Raw genomic sequence first — 19,502 nt, 5'->3', positions numbered from 1 at the left:
TGTAGAAATAACCCTTCAACTGGCGATATACTCACGCTTCCATCACTTCTGTCTTTGCCAAACTTATGCATTTCGGTAATTTATTTCCGAACAACCTGATAAAATTATAGACATAGAAAAATGAATAAATAATTGCAGTAAACACCTTACTGCTATGCTACTAATTTTAAAGAGACTATATTAAAAACTTATGTTTTGTTTGTAATGTCATTGTCATTAAAAAAGAAAGAAGAGAAGAGAAAAATTTAGAGGGTGAAATACAGCCATCCGCTTTATCAAACAGATTGTAAAGAAAAGTATTCAGTAGTTGCTGTATTTCACTGGGCATGACTAGTAGACTAGTACAGAATATTCTGCAGTTGTTGATTCTCACAGAATATTTCAGTAGTATTGATAGTTCAACATCTGATCACGACTACTAAGAGGTTGAAGCAAAAGTGTGCATTCTCTTTAATAGTACTAAGGTGTAAGCAATTCAGGTAATTAATAAGTTATGGGGTTTGTTAGCTTAGTTTTAAAGTAAGGCTTTATTTTGTTCAGTACCTCTAATAATAATAATAATAAACTAGTAATGTCGCAACATTATAAACATAGAATTAGCCGTATAATCTGGAAGCGAATTTAGATTCTTATATATTGATAAGATTGAAACAGATATGAGGAAAACTGATGCAGTTATGCCATGGACATTAAACACTGAAGGTTGTTTTTGTGACATTCCTTGTATTTTCTTTTGTGGTGTACAAAGTATTTGTTTGCAATCCTTATGAGTCATATGACATTTATATCATAACGATTTATGTATTTATTTCCCTTTAAGATCCTTTGATGGATACTGTGATGGATGACCCTGTGATTTTACCAAGTGGAAAAATAATGGACCGGTCTGTGATTATGCGTCATCTGCTCAACTCGTCTACAGATCCTTTTAGCAGGCAGCCCTTGACTGAAGATATGCTACAACCTGGTAAGGATATAAGAACATAGTATTTTATACATACTGTGGTTAAAAACTCATAAGTAAGACCGCATTGCCACTTTACATGAATCTTGTAGCTGTCATTAAAAAAAATCTTGAAACCCTATAATATTTCTCTATGTAAACATAGTCTTGAAAGGGACATACAACATATTTTTTATCTTGCAAGGAGTCAAACCATGTGCAACTTTCTGGGTCGTCGTGCTTGCTACCTTATCACCGGCTTCCTGAACCCATTTATGTCTTAATCAAAACGAGAAAAACAGCTTATTTCAAACTTATTAAACGAACCTCGCATATGAAAGGAAGTACCCGTTCTCTCACAAGTTTGGTATGTCTGCTTATGGGTTTGTGCGCTTAGCTCCAATCCTACGACCATATATGGTTAAAAAGCAGGGAAGCTGTTCACGTGATGTCTACATTCTTTGTGACTGTCCCTTGGATCTGGACTCTTCGGAACTCTTTCCTTCCACCCACGTTCTGATATATGCTGATGTTGATTGGAGCAACACAGTTAGTTGTGCGTGAATTCGTTTGGACGCTGGACACTGGTCTATTGCGATAGGCCGCCCGTAAGCATAGCCTGGGCGCGCCGCTCCAAGTTTTTGGGTTTCGTTGCGGGAAACGAGCTCCCCTGGCTTGGGTTGAGCATTTGAAAAGAAAAATGTCTACTAGAAAGTTGAATACGTTTATTGTCATATTAGAGTGTCTATTATTGATGATGTGATTCATTACTGACATATGTTCCTGTGCGCCAAATAATCGTACGAAGTTTGTGGCGGCCAACTGCTAAGTAAGATTCAGACCTGTGATTGCGAGAACGGGAAGGCGTCAGTGAGAACAAATTTGGGAGATCGCTTGTGAAACTTACCATAAAGCCCTGTACCTAATTGGGACTCGACACCAGGACTGCTACGACCTCAACGTAGATTACCACCTATGGAACACGGCAGAGGACCTTTTGGGATTGTTTTAGTGGCGGCACTGGGACCAATAAAACCTCAAGACGAGTTGACTGGTCGGAGAGTATAGTGAGTACTTTCAATATATCACGATCGACATCTCAGCCACCTTATGTTTATTTTTAAAACAGGATTACCAACGGCCCTATAAATTAAAAAATAGAGATTCTTCATATTTGTAATTAATATTATTTTACTTGTAACTTGTTTGAAACTACTATTATATGTCTCATGTTATGAAGTAGAATTTCATTTGCTTACAAGGCTAGTTTTTGGTTCATCATGCTCATCTAATTAATATACGTACTTATTGATACATTATTCTTTTTACGGTACCTATATTTTTGTTCACCGTTTCCCAGCTTCGGTTGTACAGAAATATTGGTATGGAGAAAATCGTCTTCGTCGTGGAATAGCTGGGAAAGAGAGAGAGAGAAAGGGAAAAGAAAACTATAGAGAGGCGTTAAGTAAGCATTCTTATTCGCGGAAAATTTTAACCACGACGAAAACCACGATCTTATCCATTTGGCAATCTTTTTCCAGGACTAAATTATAGCGATCTTCGGATAATTGTTTTCAAATTGCTATTTAAGTAGCCATACACATAACTCGTTCAGGTTTGAATTTGATTAGCGTAGTGTTGACAGTCAATTTCCGCCAGCTGATGTGTTGAATTAGTGCGGACACATTTAATTAGCTGCGCAAGTAAATAAAAACACAATAAAGTTGATTAAAGTGGATTCGTTTACACATTTCAAGTAAGTTAAGTCATATATTGTTAAAAAGAAAAGTACTATTCGCGAAAATCTTTCTTGTTGACTTTTGATATTAGGTATACGCGATCGGACCAGCGATCAGCTGATCGAGCTGATACATACATACATATATATACACACTTCAATGCAAACGATATATGAACCTTCATATGAATTTATGAATATGAGAAAATGTTTTATGCATATTGCTAGTTTATAAATCATTTGTGGTACTTTAATGTGGTTATAGTTGCGATATTTTAAATTGAAGTACTTGGCAGAGTGAGGTTTGAGTTTGTTTGAAAAAAAAAAAAAAAAAAAATAGCAATGAGTGGTTGTCAACAGCTGAAATAGGTGGATGCTCTTTTAACCGCCTTTCGAATTAACCGTCCATCTTCCAAGAAAAACATTTTAATAAATAATTTTATTTATCTGTTTCGTTATCAGCTGCGCTCAGAGCTTAACAACAAGGTACCGTACAACAATAAAGATACGTAACTAATCGACCAGACGATGTTTTTGTCTTAATTTTATTTCTTCAGTTGGTTTCTAATTTTCGTGCTGTGCACAGGTTGTCCGTACGTGGTGTGAAGTTTTTGACTAAAATGAGTGGAGTAAAACGTAAGTATCATGTAGTGACTATGAAACAGGAAATACAGGCGATAGAAAGGCTTGGAAAAGGTGAATCAGAAAAAATGATTAGTAATGAATTTGGTGTAGGAGTGACTACAGTGAAGGACTGGCGTCGAAACAAGAAATCCATTCAAGATTTTTGTACCCAGATAGAATCAGAAAAAATTCCATCGACACGCTGTACATTAAAGAAACTAACCAATGAACTTGTTGACGATGCTTTGTGGTTATGGTTTATGGAGGAACGTCGCAAAGGCGCACCTATAAATGGCCCAATTTTGAAAGAGAAAGCAATAATTCTCCACTAAGATGAAGGTGAATTTTCGGCCAGTAATGGCTGGTTGTCGCGATGGAAGAAACGCCACGGTGTTCACTGCTTAAGTGTTTGTGGGGAGAGACTGTCTGCTGATCCAAAATCAGCCGATGAGTGGAAAAGTAAACTAAAGAATTTAATTGAGGGAGAAGATTTACATCTAAAACAAGTCTACAATATGGACGAAAGTGGACTGAATTTCAAAAACGCTTGCCAGAGAAAACATATGCTACAAGTATCGAAAAATCATCTCCGGGATTTAAGGTGAATAAAAAAAAGAATCACAATTGCTTTGTGTTCTACTTCCCCTTCTTGTCATCGGTAAATCGCAAAAGCCCCGAGCATTCAAGAATGTAAATGTCTCATCACTGCCGGTCTGTTACAGAAGTCCAAAATCAGCTTGGATGGACGAGTACATTTTTAAGGATTGGTTTATTAATGAGTTTGTTCCTAAAGTGAAAAGACATCTGAAAGACCTTAAAATGCCTATGAAGGCTGTTTTGGTGTTGGACACCAACTCACCCTGAAGGAGTTAAGAGCGGACACCAACTCACCCTGAAGGAGTTAAGAGCGAATGCGACTCTGGAATACATTGCTTTTTCCTCCCACCACATGTGACTAGCAGTATACAGCCAATGGACCAAGGGGTCATTGAGTGCTCTAAGAGACGCTACAGAAATTCTCTTTGTTGATAAATGTGTTTATAAGAAAGAGTAGTAGAGTAGTGTAGAGTAGTTTCATTCAGCATTATAGAGGCAGTCGTGTTTTTCGCTTTTGTACTTTTCTTCAATCAATACAAACACACCTTAAATTGCTGTATTTTATGATTTACAGTGGTGATAGTCAAGTGCTTTAATAAATATAGTATGCACTACAGTATATACAGTATTGTATTTCATTCAGCTGAGTGTTACTGGAGCAGTTTGTGGTTAAAGCATCTCATTTTGGTAGTTACATTTTCATAATTAATAGTATAATCCTATTTTTAAACATTATAGAGGTATTATATGATTGAAAGCATAAAATATTGCAATTTTCATTTTAACCGACTTTTTCGTTATCCGACCCAAGGCTGGTCCCGTGGTGGCCGGTTAACAGGAATTATACTGTATTAACATTCTTAGTGTTTCATGTTTTAAATGCTTGTTTATCATTCGTGTACTGAATTTGGATACTTACAGTGTGTGTTTTGAGTCAGTTGTTCATAATTTACATCATGGAACCTATTACTATTAGTCAGGTAAAAGAATTGCTCGATCAACAGTTCACTAAATTAAAACAGAAATTAGAAACGACCAGTGAACTTTAATACAGAAAGTAGACACAAACTGTGGACGTTTGAAAGACTTATTAGCTGTCAGCAGGTAAATTCCAGCAGTCTGTAGCAGAATCAGTGAATGTAAGAAAGATAGAATTGAATTAAATGCTAAATTAGATAGTTTACGTAATGCAGAAGGTCGATCCGCGTATATGTGTCCCAATTTTGAAATAGCACTAACCTTATGAAAATCCATGGGACCACCATCTGTTGGCCTCAATGTGGTGGCCATGTGTTCTGGCAATAGCCCTGCACCGTAACTTTCACTGTAGAAGACTACGACGAAGTACAGGAAGTGGAATCTTCTGCCATTCCTCCCGGTAGGCTTTCCACAGGCCCCCCGAGAGTAGTGACACGACGAGAAGAAAGTGCCCTTTTCAGTAGACCAAACCCGCAGAAATCCATGGGACTGGCATCTGGTGATTTCACTGGTATATCATGAAATGGAATAGCACGAATACCAGTGTCTGTCTCCATCTTCTTCAGAAAGTTTGGGTAGAACGAGATGTATGTGAGGAGGCCTTATCCATATGCACAGACACTTGCTTTATGACATGCCCATACAAACGAGGCAGATCTTCTGTATAAATGGGGTCAGTATATGTTGCTGAAAGAATGCAGAGTTGATTTTACAGTTTTTAGGGACCTGACGAATTGTTAACTTGCTCTGATAAGAGTAACCGGCGACAACCATAAATCCTTTCGAGAAAGTTGCTTTGCAATGACGGATGAACACAGGACGGCTTTTTGCATCTCGCGAAGTGTAAGTTATCGAGCGAATTTTGCCACAATCTGATAGATACACCCATGCTATCTAGTGTGGCCACAAACTTCCACTTTTTCCCAAATAGATGACGTTCATAGAGGCGCCTGCTGTTGGTCTTTCTCTCACGGCGATGGGCCGCACTTAGGTAATATCCATGACTTTTAAAGACCCTCCGGAGGTTTAATTTCCCACTCAGGGCGCGGTTAACAGTTGACTGTGGTATGTGGAGTCGAGCTGTCATCACACGTTGCGGAGGTGGATTTTCTTGTAAGGCCATTCGCCGCAACTTCTGAGCTACTTGTGGAGTCACTGTGGTACACGCTCGCTTCCTCGACCCCTTAGTGGGTGAATGCTTACCTGATATGTCTTCTTTTTTATACGGCTTGATTATGTTCTTGATAGTCGTCGAACCCAATGCACAACCATTTTCTTTGCACTGCTTTTGAATTTTAGAAACCGAATATTTGGTGTGGAAAAGTCCAATTACGTAGCCCTTCCAAAAACGGTTCACCTTTGGAGCCATGATGCACACGATACACAGTTTCGCTTGGCAGACGATAGAGTGGACCTCCAGGTATAGCGCACGCGTTTAACCACTTGGTTCGGTCGCTTCTGTGGTCAGGGGTACGGGTGTAAAATTGGACACACATACGCGGATCGACCTTCTGTAATATCAAAGCAGCTACAGAAGGCTGTTTCAGCCTTATGGTAGTGAAGTACAGACCCGTGCCCTAGGGCGTAAAACTCCGTTTCCACCAGCGATCATGTTCGATGTGAGATCCCCGTTGGTGAACGATTGCACGACATCGTAGTTTCCACTGAAGGAGACCTCTATTGAGCACTGCCTGATCCAATTTCGCCTACTCCTCCTTGCACCTTTCCAAAGGCCACCAAGTATGGTCGGACGACGCTTATTGATGTACCGTTTGAGGAGGCCGAAAGCACAGAACTCCATAGGGGATGCATCTGGTGACTTGACGGGGATGTCTCGAAATGGGATAGCCTGTACACCTGTCTCCTGTTCCATACGTGTCATGTAGGCCACCGTTCGTTTGGCAGTTTGGCTGCTGGCCTTATCCTGGTGGATGAAAACCCTGTCAGTGTCATTGCCATACAAAGCCGGGGCATGTTGGCGATAGATGGGTTCCAGTACATGCTCGATATAATACGCTGCATTCACCTTGACATTTGATGACACCCGGTGTATCGGAAGCTTTCCTTTTGCACAGAAACCCGTCACTACCATAAATCCCTTTGGAAAACTCTCCTTGCAGGAGCGAACCCACTTTGTATGATCGGTTCCATCATTGCGGCGGTAGTAAATTGCACGCATCTGCTGGGATCCTGTCAAATAGATCCATGCTTCATCTAAGGTGATCACATAACGCCATTTGTCACCTGCCAGGTAACCTTCATACAGCCTTTTGAATGCCACCCGTCATTCTGCGATGTGTGTTGACTTCAGAACATGGACCCGCCGCTTATGTGCACTTCTGAGTCCCAAATTGTCGCGTATGATTCGGTGTACAGTTGCAGTTGATCGTCCATCACGCCTCGCTATGTCACGTTGACTGGGTGGATTCTCCTGGGTCACAAACCGGCGGATCTTGACAATGACGTTTTGACTGCGTTGTGGAGCTGGTTGCTTCTTTTGCTCCTTTTGACGACGCATGGCAATGGTTTGCTCTGGATTTGCATTGCGATGAATGGCTGCATTAATTTCCTTATCAGACACTGAAACCTTTCTTCTTACATTGTGTTCTTATTCGGCTATAGCTGTAGCCTATATCAGAAAGTGCTACGATGTAGCCCTCCCAAAAAGGGTCGCATTTGGGCGGCATTCTGCTCACACACGTCTCTCCTCTGCATGGCTTGTACACAAGTGTCTGGCTACTCCGTACTGCGTGCGTCACGTTGCTGACGCGAAACTAGCGCGTCTGGTGGTGACTGCAAATTGCTACCATAAGGATGAAACAGCCTTTTGTAATAACACCTTGACTTAAAAAGCGATTCGAATTAGTTAATGCGGCCAACCACGACGAAAACCACGATCTTAACCTGCTATCGCCCTACCGCTGACATAAAGAGAAAAACAGTTTGGCCGCTTCCAAAACAACGGATTCTTTTGGGCAGGGAGGGAAAGCGCACCAAAATACAAGTTTTTAATGACAAGGTTTACTATTTGTCCACTAGAGTGCAGTGCTGCATGGGTAGAAATATCGTTCTTGCTTTCAGAAAGTTGTAATTTGTAAACAGTAAATAGAAAGATCGGGTTGCAAGATTTTTTTTCATGGCAGCTACAAGATTTATGTATAGTGGCAACGCGGTCTAACGATACTTTCGTGTGTGTGTGTTCTAATAATCTGACTTTGAATTAGATAAAGGTTTAAAGGTTTTATCTTTCAGTTTAGGCAACCTTTGATATGATACGTTACAACGTCCCGTGGACAGTCACTTTCACAGAAATAATTTGTCATACATGTTTCTTTCGGAGTATGGGAAGAAGCAATAGATTATAGAATGCATATAAGCTTGACTAAATTCACATCCCAATAGTTTAGACCATAGGTTTCTTATATATAATTCTGCCCGCCTGTTTGGAGAAATGAAATGAATTACATAATATTATTGATTTTTTTCTAAAGATAAGTCGTTAATATAGAACAGTCAGTTTTATGTACACTCATGTCCAAAATTATTGTCGCATGTCTATAAATAAATATGTTGTTGTAGAAATATAATTTGATAACAAATTCGCCCAGTATTTCTTGTAATGTTAGTATGTGCATAATCGGCAAAGACATGTATATGGCAAATTTCATGTCAAAAGTATCCTGCAAAATCATTATCAAATTATATTCTTACAAGAAGACAGTTATAGATATGCGACAATCATTTTGGACATGAATGTACATACATCCACCCTTTTTCGGTGAGTCTCTCACTGTGACTTTTATGTTTCACATGCGACGAAAATTTCATGTGACTAATGTTACAGATTAAAGTTTCAGGGAAGGTGCCTAATTTCTTGCTATTGTGCGGGAATTTCTATTAGCTAAGTGTTCTGCAATTTCATAATAAAATACATTGTATTATTCATTGTTATAGATGAGTAGGAGAAAAATATATTACTTACGTATCATCGTTGTTATGTTTCCCTGGTCTTATTTTCCCATGAACATGGGAGAGTCTGTGTGGCTAATTACGAGGGCTAGTCAAGAAAGACTTGGACTGATTTTTTTTCTAGGCAATTTATTATTACTCAGCAACAGGCACATGATCCTTTTCAAAGTAGTCCCCGCCCATTTGAATGCACTTTTTCATTCGAGTCTTCCAGTCCTCAAACACGTGTCGCAGGCCATTCTTTGAGAGGTCCTTCAAAACCGCCTCCGATGCCTTCAGAACCTCGGAATTATCGGAGAAGCGGCGTCCATGCAGTCTGGATTTTAGGGCAGGGAATAGAAAAAAGTCGCACGGTGCGGTAGGCGTCTCCACCATCCTCAAACCTTTGCAACAGCTCCCTGCAAGTCTCCACTCGAACGGCCTTCTGCTCTGGTGTCAGGAGTCGCGGAATCCATCGCGCACACACTCGGCTCATGTGGAGGTGGTCATGCAAAATTTTGAAGGCACTGCCATGAGATATGCGTAGTGCGGCTGCCAGATCGTCAATACTGATGCGGCGATCTTCTCTAACAATGACTGCTGCCGTGTTAATGTTCACCTCAGTAACAGCTGACGCTGATACACCTGGTCCACCAGCTTTCGTGATTGTCATTCGGCCCTCTTTAAACTCTTTGAACCACCAGAACACGGTACTTCGTGGCAGAGCGTCATCTTTGTAGGCTGCTCTCAACATTCCTAGAGTTTCTGTTGCACTTTTCTCCAGGCGATAGCAGAACCGTATAGCTGCAAATTGTTCATCTCGTAATGACTCCATTTCTTCTACAGGCGACTTCTAGAATCGGCGCAGAACATCACCTGCAATAAAAAGTCGTGGTTACCAAACATGCAATGATTCCTTAACAACATTTTATATATATGCACAGCAAGACCCACCCTACTTGTATGCCAAACTATGAAGCTCCAGCGTTAACAGAACTGCCGGGAAAAAAAATCAGTCCAAGTCTTTCTTGACTTGCCCTCGTACGTGTTAGAGAAAATGTTAAAAAAATGTTCTGGAAAACCGGGAAAAGGCAGGGAATTCTTTCCCATAAATTTTGTCGCCAGTCTGTGTGTTCCATTACTAAATGATAATAAAATTGAATTTGTACTGTGTGTGTCAAGGATCTTGAAGTTTTTCGAATTATTCATAATGTGTAATAATGTAATTATTAAACATAATGGAAAATATTACACTAATAAACATTATGCAAATTATGAACCAAGATTTATGTATGTAAGCATTTATAGGAAGGATATATACTGAAGATTCTAGTATTTTTTGACCAAAATTGCTGCTTTCTTTTTTATCATGAAAAGTCTCTTAAATCACTGTATTATTATCGTATGTGAGTTTAACAAATTATGATTAACCTTGTACTTTTTACTTTTAGCAACTGAACTCCGGGAACGTATTCTTGTCTGGAAGCGTGAGAAGAAGAAGGGAGTATCTCTATAGTCTAGTTGTAGACTAGATGAGTGATATATCTTCAGTTTCCTTAACAATAACCACCAACCACAACTATAACAACAACGCATATTTCTAGCAATGTGCTGGAAAAGGACGTGCTTCAATTACTGCCAAAGACCTTAATGAATTGAATAACATACGAGCGTATATTAATATTTCTTAATGTAAGAAAATGAAGTCCACTTATTATAAATGCACTCACGGATGCTCATGAAATGCTAAACGATACGTGAGTGAGTTCTTCATGAACTGTTGGTATATAGTGTGTAAAATTTGCATTCCTCACGAGGATATGAATAAGGTTAATCAGATTGTCAGCTGTTGTCTTTCCTCTATTTGTACAGATAGCGTGATGTATGAATTTTTAAAAAGTGAATAGGATATATATATATATAGTTGTAACCTGTTTGACCTTCATTGTACAGAAAACATCTCTGTTGTGCATTTGTGAGAAAGGTTAGTTTTCTTGTTTTTGAATTTTCTTTTTTCTGGTCTCTTTTTTTTCTTTCTTTCTTAATCTTGATGAGAACAGGTTTTGTATGCTAAAGACAGTTTTTTATGCTAAAAAATGCACTAAGCCCCAAAAAGTAGTCATCACTGTATTTATTTGACGGTATGTGCGTGCGTGTTTCATTATGTTGTTGCATCTCAGAATCATGTGATCGAGTATGCTCATAATTGAAAGTTAATATATGTGACTCCGAAATTCCTAGTGTATCATGTTTACATAAGAAAAAAAAAAAAAGAATTCTACCCGCCAATAGATTATTTTTAAGTTGTTGAAGTTTTTTCTTCTTTTTTTTGTGCTTGTTATAAGCGATGGATGGAGGTTACAATAATGCCTGATTTATTTACTGTGCAAGATTTTTGTACAAAACAAGGTTCATATGCAGTTGTACGAAATAAAATCATTCTAAATTTTAACTGTTTTCGTAATTTTATATGTACACTCATGTCCAAAATTATTGTCGCATCTCTATACATATGTTGTTGTAGGAATATAACTTGATAATGAATTCGACCGGTATTTCTTATAATGTTAGTATATGTATAATCGGCAAAGACATGTATGTGACAAATTTCATGTCAAAAGAGCAATAAATAAGAACAATAAAACGAAAATATAACTTTCTTGTCCATTTAGCAACATTTTGTTTTACTCAATCTAGTTTTCGTATTTATAACTCAATTCCTATGAAATTTACCACAAATATACATTTCCCAATTATACACATAGTATCAGTATTAAAAGTACCCTGCAAAATCATTATCAAATTATATCCTTACAAGAAGACAGTTATAGATATGCGACAATCATTTTGGACATGAGTGTACAAGAGTTGTCTCGTATGAAATACTTCCAGGCAAATGAAGACGAGTTTCCAGTACGAATATAAACCTGGAATATTCTCAAGGGATGGCGAAAAAGTATTCGTCTTCCCCTTAACCTTAAAATTATGTAGGAAGTTTTCATTGTTACGGGAACTTACTTTCTTTCCTTTATTTAATTTCAACTTTTTGTCTTTATTACATATTAGTATTCGGTATAACTTCCGTCTGTTTCATTTTGCCTAACGCGATAACGAACTTTTTAATCAATTTTTCGTAATCTTTTTGATTCCTTGTGTATAGCGCGTTTTATATTAAGTTCTGAAATCATACATCATTCTGACATTTCTTTAGTTCTGGGGAAAGTCACCTGCAGATAGATAGGTGAGTAAGATGGATAGGGGGTAATTTTGAAAGCATTTCTTTTGAACTTCCTTCATAAGATGAGCTGTATGTAATCTTACATTATTACGTTACAGCAATAATCTGCTATGGAGCTTTCAAGATTGGTGTTTGATAAGCGAATCGGATAAAAATTAGAATAATAATCTCCTTTAAGGAGCAGGAGGCACATTGGCTAAGTGGTAGAGCGCTCACTAGGTGAATCCCCAGCCACGTGAGTCTGTGATGGCTGATTTGTGTCCGTGGGTTTTCTCAAGCTTCTTAGTTCCCTTTCATATTCTTATTCCATAATTAGTTCGTAATAATTCACTTTCATTAGTCCGTCTCTTTTAGTCTAAGGGCAAAGTATGGGATGTAAAAATGTCATTTTTATATTCCAAATATATTTTGCTTCGACAGTTTTAAGTACCAGCGCCATCTTTGTTTTCTAGCCATTGATTTATATCGAGAGGTACAAGTATTCTCTCCTTTAAAATGAGATGGAATGTTATGGATCCTATAGGGTGGATATTAAATAAAATATTCTTACCTTATCACCGACCCGAAGCTCATTTTTTCAAATTTAAAAAGACATTGGAAAAGACAGACTTAATTTCAAACTTTATTAACCAACCCTCTTATATAAAAGGAACAATCTCGAAGCTTTCATCATCAGTTTGGTATTTCGTGCATTTGTGTTGGTAGGCCTCACTTCGATTTTACGGCCATATATGGTCGAGCAATAGCGACTGATCATGTGATAGTAACATGTTTGGTGAACGTTCCTCTGTGTCTGATTTTCGGGACAATCACTTTCCACCTACGCACTTCTATAACCAAATGCTAATTGGACGATAATTCTGGTCCCGACGCTAGGAGTGAAAATCGGAATTTTCCCGGTTGACCATATACAAACTTTGGTTTGCTAAATAGAGTGCTCAGTGCTTCGCACGCGCGCCTGTTTGTCACTTCGAAGAGCACCCACCAAGACGAGTGGAGTGCATTGTTCTAAAGATAATACGTAAGTGCTCCCCTCGTACGGGTTGAGCTGAATCGTCGCGTGCATATGTGAGAGTTAATTTCTATAGTTTATCGTCAGTGATATTTTACGCATCCGTATAAAATAATTATTCCAACAGTGTGTAAAAATTCACGTGAAGTGACTCGTATATACGTGTTAGCACTTTAACATTCGTTTGTGGTCTCAGTTTTATATGGTGGACTCTGGGTTGAAACCATTGAGCAGCAGGAAATAATTGCACCAGCTTGGATGATCGCTTATCCCTACAAGTAGGGAACTATATTGGGCCTTCAAGATTAATCGACGCAGCGCCAAGCTTATTCCGGCTCCAGTACAAGAACTTTTCTGTGGATCTATTTTTTTACGTCCAGTGGATTCGACGCCAGGACCCAAGTGGTATCAGCTGACCGGTCGAAGATTAACTGTGAGTAAGTGAAACCTATTTTGTTGATAAAGCCACCTAGGCATCTTTTCATTGAAAGAAAGCAAATCGAAATGAAGTAAGAGGTTGAAACAATCGAAAAATATTGAAGAAAAGTTATTTGTTCGCTTGTAATCTTTTAATGTTCTTTTAATTTGTGTAAATCATATTCAGCAACATTATATTTTTTGCACAGTTTAATTAGGTTTTGTGATTTGTATCGTAGGATAATTTTTATTCGTTAACATTTGTACGTAAACTAATCATCTACACATATTTCTATTTTTACGGTACTTACGTTTATCAACCGTCTTTGCCCAGCTTCGGTTTCCGATAAAATATAAGTGTGGATGGAATTGTGATTTGCCGTAGTAAAGCTGGGATGAATGCAAATGAATTACATGACAGAGAGAGAGGTATGCTTAGATTAATAAAATTCTAACAACGGCAAAACACGATTACAACCTTGTATCTAGTTCGCGAGTTCTAGGAGGATTGCCTTGGCTTGCAACCAGAGAATTTACTTATGGATGCTAAAGGATACATAAAAGTAAGAATGTTTTATTTAATATGGTGGATTTCTAGTTGCTTGATTTCTAATAAGTTCTTCAAGTCTATATAAATTCCCCTTGCTCTGTGAAACTAAAATTCTATGGTGTATATTTTTACTATTTGAAAATCAAATTTAATTCAAGTAACGTTAGGTGAAATATCTCTTATTCTCACGGAGTGAATAGATTTAATGAAAATATTTGAACTCTTTGAAATGACAAAAATCCGTAATATCAACCTCTTTCCCATCCCTCACCATCCATGCCGATGGCGCTGGACTTAAACGGGATCTGGAATGCCATATTCATCTCGTGACAATGTAAACTTTGAATTGGACACTAATATCGGTCGTTTTGGATCACTTTTACGTCATCATCTTCGCACTGCAATCCCTTACCCTCTATATCGACGGGGTATGAATTTGATATAAATGGGATCGACTGTCACTATTCATGTCACAATCAGCGACCCTGAAAACTATAGATAGGACACTAATAGTGGTTGTTTTCGAATATTTTTACATGGCGCAGCCTTTCTACCCTCACTCCCCATGTCGAAAATCGTCAATGTATCATAAGATCCTTGAGAGGTCTTAAGATTCTTAATGATGGATGTATCAGATTAATTGGTTCAGTAGTTATTGAGTAACTCACATTTGCTTTTATATATATACAGCGCTAAATTCGTTGTACAAAAGCAGCAGGGTGATTCCTGAGAGCAAAACAAACAAACAAAAAAAAAAGAAAGAAATCCAATAAACATTGGACGAAAATCGAGTCATTTACGTGTTACAAGCTTCCGAAAGCGTGGGAAAACAAATTTCAGAGTTAAATATTACACAAATTACTGAGCGTAGACTTGATGCGGCATATCATCATCAAAGGATTCTAATTTCGATTCCCGGCGGGAGCTCATGTGGTTCGGATTCCACGTTAATCAGTAGGTCCACGTCTCATATAGCCTCGCTGCTGAACGGGGCGTTAAAGTCAAGTCAAGTCAAAGGATTCTAACCTGCTCTATCCAAATTTGCAGTTTCCAGATTTGTACAGTGGTGGCGCAAGGAATTTGCTAAAGGACGTTAGGAATTCCCAGACATCTTATGACGTAAATTTAGTAGACAAGAGCATGTAAAGAATGTCTCATTGTCTGCAAATAATGCCTCGTGGCAGGTCAGTACTCATACACGCAGATAAAAGATGGCGGATGAGGTAACAATGACTGTGTGTGGTTGCATACCTTCTCAAAAAGTACTAGTAAAGATGTTATACAAAGATTCACTTCAACGTCACGTCGCTACAATGTAAAAATACGTACAACACAAGCCGATAGGTAACAGAAGATAAAAGGAATTCCGGTTGCTGATCTGCTCATATTAATGATATCGCAACGCTTTTGAGAACATGTCTATCTTTACTACTACACGAATTGAACAAGAACTACTATTATTAAAAAGACAAATAAAGAAGCGTAATATTAATAAGAATAAATAGCAATAATACACCTAACTGTTTGAGCACATTCATTTCGATCAGTACATCACACTACAGTACGTTCTTTTTTTCAATCAATGTTCCAAACTGACGGACGTGAAAGAAAATATTAGTTCCATTTGCGATATTTGTACGTGCTGTAACGGACCGACATTTCTGGTCCCAAATCGTATAACTGAACTGTACCGAAGAGAGTTGCAGGGAGCAAGGTACAGAGAAGGGTCTTTGTTTATATGAAAAGAGGATGATTGTCAGAACGGTCACTAGAAAAGGTATTCAAAGTTTAGACCTACCACTTCAATGCAAAGGCAACAGCGGCGGCGAAGGGACCGACGTAGCGGACGCATTGATCTTGAATGCTCCACGCAGCAACAATTCGAGCAACCAAGTCATCCTCTGACTGCACAGGCGTCAACGTAGGACTAGTTGTTTCATATGGTCCCAGAAAAAGAAATCTAAGGGGTTAACGTCTGGTGAGCGTCGGAAAGGGTGCGTTGAGGCAATTTAGCACTTCCGTACAGTGTGAAATTTCAGCAAGCTAGGTGGAAAAAATCAAAATATCTATTTAGCGAGAACTCCTGGTGAGCGCTAAATTTCATTTCTAGGTTGTCTAATGCTCGAGAAAACGATGTTAGTTCACTGAATCCCCACCAGAAGGAGTACTAGAAGAACGCCAAACATGCACTAACATGTTCGCACTTCAGGCAGCTGGCAACCGCGTCTAGTTAGAACAACGAGTGTTCTTTGTCTGTTGAGTGTTAGTCTGAAGCAGTGTGAATTTGCAACACACAGACACTCAGCTAGTGGTGTGTTTAGATGAACATAAGTTTGTTATCGGCCCGTTGAAGTCCGTCAAAAAGATGCATTTTGTATGAAACGTAATAAGTCATAAGGGGTATTTTGCGAAGGTATTAGTTATTATTTTATCCGAATTCAGCGGTATGGTTGTGCTAATATTATAGCTAGGACATTTGTGATTCTATATATCGAAAGAGATGTTGCGAATGTTTGCGAACTTTTTTGTTTTCGTTTGTTTCTTCCAGAATGGCATTTCAGACTTCTCTAGGAAAACTGTTTGAAATATGGGTTCAAAGTCCAAAGGAGGCAAAATTTGACAATTTGATTGCTCATGTCTTGCAAGAAATCTATATATATAAAAGAGAACGTACAAATCCTTTGTGAACTCATCACGCTAATACGGCTGAACCGATTTCTTTCATTTTTGGGGGGTTGTTAGGATTTGGACCCTAGATGGTTTTTATCATATCACTTTAATTTTTAATTACCAGTGTCTTGAGATAATGGACCATTCAAGTCTCCATAGTTCATCATAGGTAAAAATAAACGTATGTATATGCAACCCGCATGACCACGTGACTCGGCGGGTTAACATAAATGACAGGCGCTTGCAATTTGAAAGCGAAAAAGTAAAAATTATCTAAGTAACAAAGTTTATTGCGTTCCGGGGTGACCGCAGCGAAGCGGGGTGAACGCTGCTAGTAGGTAATAAAGTGGATATTGAACGTGATAACATTTATCTAAACACATACAATAAGAAATTTTTGGCAGCAAATCAAAAGCAAACGGGAGAAAGTCGAAAGACATAGATAACGTGGCCTGATGGGTATGTCATTATTTCCGATAACATTGTTAACAATGTTCTTAGCACATCACGAATGTCCACGGTAGGACCTGGTCGGCCAAGGAAACCTTTTTCTGTGTCTCGTCCTAGGCTAAAACGATGAAAGTAAAACATCATCTATAGTCATCCACTGAAGAACTTAGTACAGCTATTGCAAAACAGTTAAGAAAAGAAAGCAAACGGGCTTCTGCGGCTGTTGTCAAAGACCTTTCCACTGCATCTCCGAATATAGGAATAAAAATTAAGAAAGCTCGAATATACTTACTTCAAAAGCCACTGTCATTAACAACAAAATAAACACTCGCCTTAATGGTGGACACTAATTTATCTACTCGTCAATATTGACGAATTCGCGAGCAAGCCGAAAAGATTGGTTCTAAATTATATCCTCCTTATAGAGTTAAGGAGTCGAAACAGTTATGCTATCCAGAAGGCATCATAACCACGAAAATTTCGGTGGAAGTACCCCTGCAGTCGCTCATCGATCACACGGTTTCTCGCTTGTGTCAAACGGAAGAGGTCAGTGAGAAATTCCATCTATCTACAATTTCTGCTTTTCATATGATCATCAAGTGGGAATTAGACGGATCGGACCAGAGTCGGTACAAATAGAAGTTCTCAGAAGAGCATTTCAGTGATGCAAGCCTGTTTAACGATCATCTGGCAAAATCCTGCCGCATTTTCTACTAAGAAGGAAAGTACTTGGGCTCGAACGGGTGAATACGCACAAAAAGCATAGCATGTATAATGTTAGCATCCCGAAAGCAAACACTGTTGTCCGTTTTTCTGCAAGATGAGGTAAACGTCCGCAAGAGCAGGGTAAAGTACAGCATGTGGCATAATTACAGGGCGTTAGCTCCCATAGGTCGCGCTTCATCAAACTTTCCTATGGTACCTTGCTTGATTGTCTTTAACTGTAATGTACGATTTCCTTTGAACGCAGCCGTGTTTTGCAGTTTCTTTACTACATATTGTATTGCATTTAATATTTCTTTTTGTCTTCAGTTTCGGGTATCGTTGCAGAAGTTTTTTTATATGAGTTGAATCCTCGAATATGTTCTCTAGTGTGATACCAGTAAACTGTGTGATCACATTGTCGACATTATACATTTTCGGCGACGGTTCGTATTCACTTTGGCTACTTTCATTGTCCCTTGCAGGACTTACAGCGTCATTATACGTTCTCACTTCTTCCTCTTCATTCTCTACAGAATCTTCACCACTGCGTTCTAACGTTCGGAGACTTTCGGTTTCTAACTGATTTCCATATTTTTGCATAATTAATTCTTCTAGAAAACATGCAAATGTCTCATTTTCCAGACCAATTCCTTCCTCATTACGTACCTTGCATCTCACTTTCACTCCAACCAATCGCACTACATTCATTGGATTGATCACCACTCCCCGCGCCACTTGACGTCTCACTATACATTCAACCTTTCGTCATGCGAAGAACTAGCGTTTGCAGCTTCACTGTTGGAAGTTGTGTAGCGGTAGACATGAGGTGGGCTCTCTCTGCCCCTGTGTAGCGCTATCTATTGGTGCAAATTTGCACCATATTGCAGACAAACTGACATCACCTATCGCTTTTGGAGTACTAACACTGTTCATACTAGGGATGGGCAAAACCGGTTTTTATAAAAACCGAAAACCGTTTCTATAAAAACCGAAAACCGACATTTCGGTTTTTTCCAAAAACCGGTTCGGTTTTCACCGAAACTGGTTTCGGTGAAAACTTTATGAAAACACACAAAACTATTTCTGTGCAAATGGATTCGGTTTCCGGAGAACAACGAAACACCATTCTGGTCAGAAATAGAACAAATTAAAAAAAAAAAAAAAAAAACGGAATCAGTTTTGAAGAAAACCGAAACCGGACCAGCTGAAAAAACGAACCGGTTTTTCTGAAAACCAAAAAGCCGGTTTTTGTGCCCACCACTAGTTCATACTCTTATTTCTATGCGTATTTTTCTGATCGAGCTCACGTATTTTTCTTGACGGTCAAACACGCACGCATATGTAATGTTAGCACCCCTGAAGCAAATAATAATGTCCGTTTTTCTGCAATCTGGTGTAAACTCCGCATACCATGTTGACAGGGCGATCATAAATTCTGACCCCGGGCCATTTTTGCGGAAACGTTTGAGTGAATGAAAACATCGGCGCACATATATCCCATTATTTTTGGGGGGGAAACATGTTGAACGAAAACTTATTGCCCAGGGGCCCCCGTAGTGTCGTAGGCAGGGTCCACCTCACAATTTTCAAATGGTAAGGTGGGTGGAGTAGTATATCGTTTGAAAGGTATTG

At 38.8% G+C, this 19,502-nt stretch overlaps 2 protein-coding genes across 2 annotated transcripts in view; both read left to right on the top strand.

Annotated features, from left to right (window-relative positions):
- Positions 1 to 11,280, top strand: part of Ube4B (Ubiquitination factor E4B) — a 62,076-nt gene extending 50,796 nt beyond the window's left edge. The window contains exons 20-21 of the mRNA XM_081736852.1: positions 821 to 967; positions 10,280 to 11,280. Of these exons, the coding sequence (XP_081592978.1) occupies positions 821 to 967; positions 10,280 to 10,344 (212 nt within the window). The 3' untranslated portion in view covers positions 10,345 to 11,280. The remainder of the gene's footprint in view (positions 1 to 820; positions 968 to 10,279) is intronic.
- On the top strand, positions 3,220 to 4,169 carry danr (distal antenna-related). Its single transcript, XM_081737430.1, has 2 exons — positions 3,220 to 3,632; positions 3,922 to 4,169. Exons 1-2 carry the CDS (start codon positions 3,302 to 3,304, stop codon positions 4,167 to 4,169), a joined length of 579 nt encoding a protein of 192 aa, XP_081593556.1. The 5' UTR covers positions 3,220 to 3,301.
- Positions 11,281 to 19,502: the final 8,222 nt, after the last annotated feature.

This window comes from Thermobia domestica, chromosome 13 (genome assembly GCF_964235325.1).
Source record: "Thermobia domestica chromosome 13, izTheDome1.hap1.1, whole genome shotgun sequence".
In the NCBI taxonomy this organism is placed as follows: Eukaryota; Metazoa; Arthropoda; class Insecta; order Zygentoma; family Lepismatidae; genus Thermobia; species Thermobia domestica.
The sequence above is the reverse complement of the archived record's forward strand: the minus strand, read 5'-3'. Positions and strand labels throughout refer to the sequence as shown.